This window comes from Cyprinodon variegatus, unplaced genomic scaffold (genome assembly GCF_000732505.1).
Source record: "Cyprinodon variegatus isolate N-32 unplaced genomic scaffold, C_variegatus-1.0 Scaffold139, whole genome shotgun sequence".
Lineage (NCBI taxonomy): Eukaryota > Metazoa > Chordata > Actinopteri > Cyprinodontiformes > Cyprinodontidae > Cyprinodon > Cyprinodon variegatus.
This window is the reverse complement of record NW_015150592.1, coordinates 765707-775509: the sequence shown is the minus strand read 5'-3', so window position 1 is coordinate 775509 and position 9803 is coordinate 765707. Positions and strand designations below refer to the sequence as shown.

At 37.8% G+C, this 9803-nt stretch overlaps 1 protein-coding gene across 3 annotated transcripts in view; it reads left to right on the top strand.

The window, feature by feature from the left end:
- LOC107085996 (ras and EF-hand domain-containing protein-like) overlaps nt 1-9803 on the top strand; it is a 14455-nt gene that overhangs the window by 882 nt on the left and 3770 nt on the right. For 2 of the 3 annotated variants that reach the window (XR_001481287.1, XM_015376710.1), the window contains exons 2-13: nt 28-367; nt 1885-1996; nt 3441-3630; nt 3731-3877; nt 4467-4557; nt 5306-5401; nt 6258-6445; nt 6547-6618; nt 7501-7549; nt 7631-7701; nt 8088-8604; nt 8708-8846. Coding sequence is in view for 1 of the 3 variants with exons in the window: in XM_015376710.1 (XP_015232196.1) it covers nt 224-367; nt 1885-1996; nt 3441-3630; nt 3731-3877; nt 4467-4557; nt 5306-5401; nt 6258-6445; nt 6547-6618; nt 7501-7549; nt 7631-7701; nt 8088-8604; nt 8708-8846 (1816 nt within the window). In the remaining 2 variants the exon portion in view is untranslated. The remainder of the gene's footprint in view (nt 1-27; nt 368-1884; nt 1997-3440; nt 3631-3730; nt 3878-4466; nt 4558-5305; nt 5402-6257; nt 6446-6546; nt 6619-7500; nt 7550-7630; nt 7702-8087; nt 8605-8707; nt 8847-9803) is intronic. The other variant, XR_001481288.1, reaches the window with a different exon arrangement.

Here is a 9803-nt window from a genome sequence, read left to right as displayed (position 1 = left end):
TTTTTTTCTTCTTTTTTGTAAATACAGAGCCTTGTCCTAGTTTGGAGCACATTCACAAACTTATCTGCAATTTCAACGCTCTGGTGCTGCTGTTTACCACCATCATCATGGTCCCTGAAAGGCCCCGGGGGGTTGGAAAGTGAGCCAGTGAAGAGGACTTTTTCCATGACTCCCGCTGAAGTGCATGCTACTTATCACAGGCTGTAGTTAAAGAGTGCCAAGCATGGAGAAGGAAGAAGTCAGGGTTAACGGTGACGAACAGAGAAGATCGGAATGGGGTCACATCGCCCTCTTGGATAAGACCAGGGAGTTCTTTCAGACCTGCGACATGGAGGGAAAAGGCTTCATTACCCGCACTGATATGAGGGTTAGATTTAAAAGCTGTTTGTTTGATTTTTAACAATGTGACATACTTTTTTTTTTTTAATCTCTGAAAAATACTGATAAACTGGTGTATTAAAAGCCTTTTAATCTATATTTATACTTTCTGGGCAAAGTATTCATAAACCTCAAGCACTTTGACAATTTCTTCAACAGATATCAATCCATTTTATTTAGAATTCATATTAAAGACCAATGCAAAATGCAATATATGTTTAAATTGGTTGGAAAATTTGTATTTTTAAATTTTGCACAGAAAATAGACCAGTTTAGGTACATTTACGTGTAACTCAATTATACTTTAATTAGCTTAAATAAGCCCTTTACCCATCTGTGAATGTCAGGGTTCAGTCTAATCAAAGTTTATAGTTGGTTTGAGCTCTAGATTTTGATTAGGTCATTCTAACAAATGAAAATAGTGCTATTTAAACCATTCTGTTACAGCTCTAACTATGTTTAGGCTGGTGCTTGTGAGATGAACCTACAACCCTACCTTAAGATCTTTGGAGCCTCAGGTTTCTTTCTTAAATTCGCCTCCACAGCTGGATGCTGCCACTTAAGGAAGTTAATAGTTTTTCTCAGTAGAAAGCGTTTTGTATTTTGGCCAGCCTCATTTTTCCCTAAATGGACTAAAGTACTATTGTCCATTTTTGCTGTGTTTCCTAAATGGCTTGTGAAAAGCTTTAAATGAGGCTTTTAGAGCTGAGTTTGTGCACAACATGTCTGTTTAGAAGTTAGTAAATCTGAAGGAAGTTTTACAAAATCATAACAAAAAAATTTATTTTGCTTATGCAGTACTTTGAGCTCGAAATCTAATCTCACAAATGAACTGAAGTGTGTGGTGGTAACATGATAAAGGTTAAGGTTGTGTGAATAACTGCAATGCACAGTGTTTTTAACAGATTACTATTTTTTTTTCTCCATTATTTTCTAGACAGTAATTTTTTCAGAGGTGTTTAAAAAAGCCTGGATCCATAAAACTGCTAAAATGAACAATAGGTGATGTGTTAATGCTTTTATCTGTGGCACAGTTAATTCTCCTCTCTGCATTAATAATAGCGAATAAGAAGCAGGAGTCACTTTGCTGCACCTGACTTTGCTCTGTTCCACATTCTTTCTCCCATTTGAATAACACAGATTCCCCTCTTAGTGCACTTAAAGAGCCCGAAAAGTGCTGGAAGCACTGATGGAAAAAGTTTGAGTATAATTAAGCTCAGTCACACAATTACATCGTTTAATATGCAGAATCATTGCCTCCAATTGCCATTTAAAAATGAAAAGTGTCTTAGCTGAGTGGTCTGGATTCTGAAATATTGGCTTAATGCAGTATGCATTCAAAGTTTCTAGAAACAGTGTTTTAGGAGGAAACATGGAGCTGCCATCGGTTGTTATATAGATTTCAAATCTGCCTGCACAACATTCACAGGCAGAATGCTTTATAACAGCAAAACACTAACCGCCAGCATGTTGAACTGTGGTTTGTTTATATTGCTCTCACAACAGAGGCTCCACAGAGAGCTGCCTCTTTCTGCTGAGGAGCTTGAGGATGTGTTTGATTCCCTGGATACAGACGGAGCTGGTTACCTCACGCTGGAGGCATTTTCCTCCAGATTCAGTAAGTTTCCTGCCATCAGAAACCTAACCTTCAGTCCAAAGAAAGATTTACACTCTCATAAAACCCAGAGCAGATGAATCAACCGTGTCGCCAAATTGAATGAAAGCTGTGAAATGTATCATTTACAGTTGTTTATGGAGAAATATCCATATAATTTCATTTTATTTTGAATCATATGATTGTCTTAGCACCATAAAACCAAACTGCCTGCAAAATTAAATACAAGTTAATATTTTGATAAAGTGTATCTTTAGTTGTAACAAACAAATTACTATGTAGTCAGGGAGTCTATCTAAAATCAAACCTGATAAAAAATAAATAGTTACCGGATTTTAACTTAGATAAAGGTGTCAATCTGATTATTTGACACTTAAAAGCACTTTTAGAGAATAAATATGCATGTAGTAGTCACGAGAAGTAAAATCAAATTACCACAACTATATCTTTTCAGCTGTATTATTAACACAAACAAGGCCAAATCATAAAAAAAATGTTCACCATACACAAAATCAGTCTTCTCCTTTAGCCAACAGACACAACCTGAACAGAAAAGCTGAAGAGATGAGAATTAGAGAGAGAATCCAGGACAATGGATGATTTAGAGAAATTTTAGAAATGGAAATGCTCAAAGATCCCTCTCTTTTTAGTTCAAAAATTAAGAAATGTTGAATACATTGTCAAAAGCTACAGAATGTTGACTGTATGGCTTGTGACCCTGGAAATTTCAAGTTTTTATATTATAGTAATGATCACAGCGTCTTATTTTCTCTTCATGTTGCCCCTCTCTTTTTTTTTTATTCCTTCATTTATTTATTTCGACTATATCCCACTGTAGAGAGTCCTAACTTCTTCCAGTTGTTTGTCTTCAACCCTGGATTTAAATAAACATATATTTTTCAGTTAGTCCAACAATAACTTTTTTAGTTTGCTAAAAACACCACACACCTAAAGCATCATTTTCCACATAAGCTGTGTGTTTCCATTTTGGATGATTGAACATAGTTGGTCATCCAACACAGAGTGGTTCCTCCATATGCAAGCTGCAGCAATCTGGGTAGATCTTCGAAGAAACAACAAACTTCACATTGTGTTTAAGAATAATGAACTTAAATGGACAATGCAGTAAAAAAGGCAAGCAATGTCATCTTAGTGCATGTAACAAAACATAAAAATGTGCAGGAAGAATTGCTTTAAAAAAGCAGTGATCCCCACTACTGACGCTGCAATCAGAATTACAGTTCCTCATTTGAGAACTTAATTAATGACAGAATCTAAGCATTTAATTTCTAAAATCAGATAAAATTATTTTAATATCAAAGAAGTTCATAACAGTCCTCGATCTTTAAGAAGTGTTTCAGTGATACATTAACCACAAAGACAAACACATTCTGCACGCATGCATTTCCGTTCAAACCTAAAATCCAACCTTTTTTACGGACTTCAGGTCAGTTCCTGCACGGTCGCAGAATCTCTGTCAGTGATGACCAGACTCAGAGCCCAGGACCTGTCTTTAAGGCCAAGGAGGCTCTGTATCAGAGTCATTGGGAGGCCAAGCTGTCAGGGGTAGAGGATGAAGAGGAGAGGCACTTCTGTATGTTGCTGGAAAGTCTTGGAGCCAGTAATGTGTTTGAGGAGTAAGTTGTTGTTTTTTTCCCTCCTCTTTTGGTTGCTGTTTTGCAATTATTAACATATCAAATGATGTCAAAGTAAATTCAGCAAATCCCTGCTCCCCAGTCCAGGTGAGGTGCGCAGCCTTTGGGCTCAGCTAAGGCGAGACGAGCCTCACCTTCTGTCCAACTTTGAGGAATTTCTGGCCAGGGTAACATACCAAATAAAAGAGGCACACGAGGAGAAGAAGGAGATGGAAAGTGCCCTTCAGAGGTAAGAAGAGGTATTTCTTAATCACCGTTTTTTTTAAAGAATATAAAAAAAAGCTGGAGCTGTATTGCTACACTTGGTTCTCACTATAAATCTACAGCATTGTAAATGTGTTAAATGACCCATAATCTGAGTAGATTGAGGGTTAATCTGAGGGTTTGAACTGCAGAAAAGTATTAATATTCTGAACCTGTAAAACTGAGAAATAAAATGCGTTTTCCTCTGTCCTTACCTCCCATAAAAAACAGAAGAAAATGTTCTGGTTGTATAGAGATTGTAACATTGCAGCTATACTTAAAAAAAAAAAACAGCCAGCATCAACTATGTATTGAATTTTTAGGGCACCAAATAAAGCACTGCAGCTTCTCTTCTGTTTACTTCACCAATTAGCTGCAAAGGTCTTTTTTCAAAGGGATGTAAATTCCAGCATTCAGCTCAGGTAATAAGATACGTTTTCATTGCTGCTTATTGTTTTTCTTTTTTTCATTCTAGTGTCTTGACATATCATTAATATCTAAAGTGGGAATAACATCGCCTCAAGCACAGCCTAAAGAACTGTTCCTTTTTTAACATGCCTTTCTCGTCATTACAGGAAATCAGCGAAGCATGACAGCGAGATCCGGCGCTTGTATGAAGAGATGGAGGCACAGATCAAAAATGAGCAAGACAGACTACTGCTTCAGGTACAGGAGCTCAACCGCAGAGACAAAAAAAAGGAAATTAAACGAATTTTCTGTTGGCAGCAGAAAAAGAAAATGGAGAATCGATTTGATGTGCTATTAAACCTGACAGAATACCTTGTTTAAATAAAAAGTGTGTGTGTATTATAGGGCTAAAACAATCAATTGAAGATTATTGAATTAATCATCAACTAATTTACTAATCAATTAATCGTTACCTGGAGTTTGGAGACAGTAAAACATGCCTTTAGGTGACAGATCAACCAACCCCTGAGTAGCAATTATACCAAAATTGTAAAAAAAAAAAAATATATATATATATATAATATAAACATTTTGCTGTTAAGAAAAAAAGCTTTTTCATCTGTGAATATGCTCCAACAAGAACTCCTGAAATGGAATCATTTTAATTCCACCTGGTTGAATTCCGTAAAACATCTCCTTTAATGCACCTTTTTGCTATCTGAAAAAATAATCGACAAATTAATTGATTTGTGAAATAATCGTTAGTTGCAGTCCTTGTGTATTATTATTTAATACAATAGAAGTGTCCAACTAACTAACAAAGAGAAGAAATGTTTAGTCTTCCCGATTAACGTTATTAAGCATAAATGGTGGGACTTTGTTAAGTTTCCCACATTTATTGTGTAGTAGTTTATTAATTGTTTATGTCTTTGAAGGTGGTCTTTATGCTCAGGCATTAGCATCTCTTAGCCCTGTGATTATCAAGCATTTGTCTTCTGATCCTCAGGACTCAGAGCGCCTTCAGGTGCACAGCCAGGAGCTGGAGTATCAGCTGTTGTCCAAGGAGAAGGAGCTGGAACATCTCTTCCAGAAACAGAAACGGGTAACTTAAAACACACTGTACCTTTTTATATTCATCCCCAGGCTCAGCCTGCAACACTATGGATGACTGTGTAGCTGGGTCAGGGGAGCTGGGCATTTCATCATGTGGAGAGTGGTGTCCTAGTGGTTAGAGCAGTGCGCTTGTGCTCTGAATAGGTTGCAAGAACCCAATTCAATCACCACAGCCTGCACTCTGGGTCCCTGAGCAAGACCCTTAACCCCTCATTGCTCCCCAGGCGCCACCTGGGGAGCAACCAAAGGGATGAGTTAAGGTACAGAAGTGAATTTCTCCATTCCATCATCAAAGTTCAATTATTATTATTATTATGTGCCACTGTTGTATTGGAGGCCGTTGTTCCTTGATTTCTATATGCTCATCCATTCACACATAGGTATACACACATTTGCATGAACACAATCAAGGCTGCATAACCTATTTTTAAAAACTATCACTTGGGAAAGCAGTCCAGAACCCAAGGAGGGGAAAAGATTAAAAAAATTAGCAGAACAAACTTTCTAAATCTGTGAGACCATCATTACCTGGCGACTTAATAAAATACCCAATTTCCTATGCTGATAACAAAACTGTGTTTTTGCCAAAATGGAAAAAAAATATATATTTGTTAGGTAGATTCTTAATTAAAGGGTTAAAAGCCCACAGCATCTCTCACAATAAATAGGAGGTAAATATCATAATTACTGTCATATCATAACATAAAAGAGACTCACTTTTGTATATTATTTTGCTCACCCTTTAAGAAATACATTAACCCATAGAAGTAGGTTTAGCTAAAGATAATTTGATTTTATTTACAAACATCTGCATAAGTATGAACACAAATAAACACTTTTGGTAGTTAGAGATCCAGTGCCATGAGCTGAACAGCGAGAGGCAGGAGAGCCACGTGCAGAATGTCAAGCTGAAAATGACCAACGAGGAGCTGTCCAGAGCATTGGAGAGCACCAGCCAGGAGCTCTCTCTGGCCCAGGAGCAGCTGGCTATGCTGCAGAAGCAGGCCGCCAGGCTGCAGCAGGAGAAAGAGATGTGGGTAGAAAACTCTGTATCTGAAGGTTAATCATTTGGTTCAACTGGTGCTTTTTGTGCTGAGAAATCTGTGCTTTTGTTCATCTTTTTTTTTTTTTTAGAGAAATGTATAGAATAACTGAAGGCCTTCAGAGGGAGAAACAATGCCTCATGAGGCAGCTTGACCTTCTCAGGTAACGAGCAATACCCTAACCTTTCTTTAAATTCATGTGACTTAAAGGTATTGTGGAGGATATTCATGATTTTTTTTTAAAGACCCACCCCCTCTTTTAAAAAAAAAAAAAAAAAAAGCACGTGCAAAAGCATACACAAGCCCATTTCTTCTCTTGCGCGCTTTGTTTAGGTTGCTGTTCTCATAGCTCATACAAGCTTACTGTGCCCGAACGTCAGACCTAACACCTAAATCCCTTAATCACTATATAGAGCGAGGACTATATAGTGGACTTTATAGCAAACTTAGTTAACTTACCGTTTGCACAGATGATCACTGCTTTTTGCTCCGTTGGTCACGTAACTTCTCCTTCACTATGCGGTGCCATCATTGAACATATTTGTTATTAGTCGCCACTGTCATGTAGCGACAGCGGGCCGCTGTGACAGCAAATCCCATAATGCTTTACGAGGAGGGTTCTCTGCGCATACCATTCCGGGATATATCTGCCTCCTCTGAGGTCTTTCTTTTCATCTCATACACTTCGTAGACACCTTTTCTCTTACAACCTTCGGGCATTTTCAAAGAACCATGGTGAGAAGGGGGAAGTTTTAATGACTGTCTGAAACCGTAGCTCACAACAGATATATGCCTGATAGTGCGCATGCGCAGAAAAAGATAGCTAACGGGGCAGCACGTAGGGCGGCCTTACGTAAACATATGACCAGAATGATTGACAATTAGGAGAACCACTTATTTAGATGATCCAGCCAGAAATAAAATATGGGTTGTGCATGTGCATTTTTTTTTAAAGTGGAGAGGGCGGGTCTTTTCAAAAATTTGCAAAAATCCTCCACTATACCTTTAACTAAATAAAATATTTTATTATCTATGTTCATTTCAGAGAGATGAACAAACATCTGAAGGATGAGCGAGACATATGCTGCGGTGTAGTAAGTCAGCACTGCTTTAAAAAATGTTTTTGGACTGACTGAAGATTAATCTGCGCAACATCTCTTATTTATTTAAACCAGCTGCCCCCCTCAGTCAGAAAGAAGAAGGCTAACCCTGCCAACTTATTTGACCAAACAAGTCAACAGGCAAGGTAATTCATTTAGAATCAGATTATAATTTCAACAAAACTCCTTTTGAAATAGTTTTCTGTATATTTAAGGAGCCATAAAACTAGTGCTTAACTGTAACATGAAAAAAGGAATATGCATGCTTTTCTAAAGCTATAGGTGAGGAAAAACAGAGGACAATTGTTAAAAAGTACAATAATATTGTACGTTGTAAAAGATTTATTCAAAACAGATCACAAGCATTTAAAGGTTTTTAGCTTGCAGGCAGTGTGCTAGTCATCTCTGTATATCCTCTGTTTCTCCTCTGTTCCTGAAGGGACCCTCTGATGGTTGAAGGGTCCTTTCAGTCTTCTGAAGCTTTGCCCATAGAGCACCTTCAAATCATGTTTGTTGCTTCCTCCTCCTGCAGTGAAGATGATGCCTCTACCTCCACCACTGCCAGCATTACTGCATGTCAGCAGCGACCTGAAACCTTAGCCAATGGAAATGTCGGCTTAGCGCAACCCAAAGAACAAGATGTGAAACAAAAGTCCAGAAGGGCTTCTGCAAAAAACTCTGCTTTCAAGAAGGTGTTGGTAAACACCAGAGAGGGTGCAAACAAAGGGGAGTGTGAGAGGAAGATGAGGGAAGAAGAGGAGTTGCTTGATGCGCCCCTGGATGGGTGGCCCCTTCGCCGAGTAATCTCGATTGAGGAAGACCACCTACCACACCTTCTACAAGGTGGACCCCAACCGTTACTGCACCAACTAAATGAGGAAGATCAGGATGACATAGAGGCACAAAGTGACACTGAATTTAGCATTGCCCCTCCCTTAGGACACAACACTGTTTTCACTGAAGCTCCTCTTAAAGAAAAATCCCTCTTAAAGCAAAAACAGACACAAGTGTCTCCAAGAGGCCAGCCTGTCGGGAAGGAAACCCAATCAGTAAGTCAGCTTCATTCTATTAGGTAATAAAATGTAGGAAAGTTGTAGCTATTGTAGTTTACCAATAAATAAACATAAATACAACACATCTTTTTATCCCCAGAAAACAAAAGAAAGAGCATTTTTTTCCCCCGACCGCCTGTTTAAGGTTGTCCTGGTCGGAAACTCCTGTGTGGGAAAAACATCCTTGTTGCGCTCCTTCTGTGAGGGCCGTTTCCAACCGTCCACAACTGCTACTGTGGGTGAGAAGATAGACATCACAACATTGTCTATGGAACAATTACAAATGGAATGTTCACAGATGTAGATTCTAAAAAAGAAGATCGAAGGATGAATAAGCATCACATGAAAGGGCTTATAAAGTCACGCTGGCTGCTTTAGAGACCACACACATTTTGTTGAGGAGATTAAGTCACTTCTTGTGAATTTTTGCCTGCTTTCATGTTATTTAGCCTCATTACCCTCTTTTCTCTGATACAAGTGTCACTACGATCCTCTAGTGGTCATTCATGCTATTAATCTTTCGCTAATCAATTATGCCTGCCACATTCTTTAGTGTTGGTGCCTTAAAAAGGCTTAAAATGAATTTTACAGCTGCAGCTATTGGCTATAATACAGCATTTAATTTGGTACATTTCTTTAGTGAGGGGAAACTAATCCCATCTTAAAAGTTTTTGTTTTTAGCAGAATTAGAGCCGGCACAGTTGCTAGTATGCATAATAGTCTTTTTAAAATAACTGTAACAGAAGAATTTTTATTTTATTTTATACTCTAATTTGAGAGGCGCTATAAACCTTAAATTGCTGTACCAATTGATTAATTCCTGGTTTGTACATAATGGGTTAAACGCGATGTAATAAAAGGAGCATTTCAACATTATCCTGAGGCCCAGTAGTACATGTTGATTTGGTGCTAAAAAATATAAATATGCTGAAGAGCAGATCTTCCCTGCTGTAAGATAAGGCAAGGCAAGTTTATTTATATAGCAGAATTCAGTACAAGGACAATTCAAACTGCTTTACATGAATTAAAAAATAAAATAGAAGAAAATTGAAATAGAACAAAATCTAATTAAGATAAAAACATGATAAAGCAGGTAGTAAAACCAATAAAACAGTTGGACCACATCCTTAAATGAATAATACCCCAGTTAACTTTTTAACTTCAACAGTCAAAGGCAGCTCTAAACAAAAAGGTTT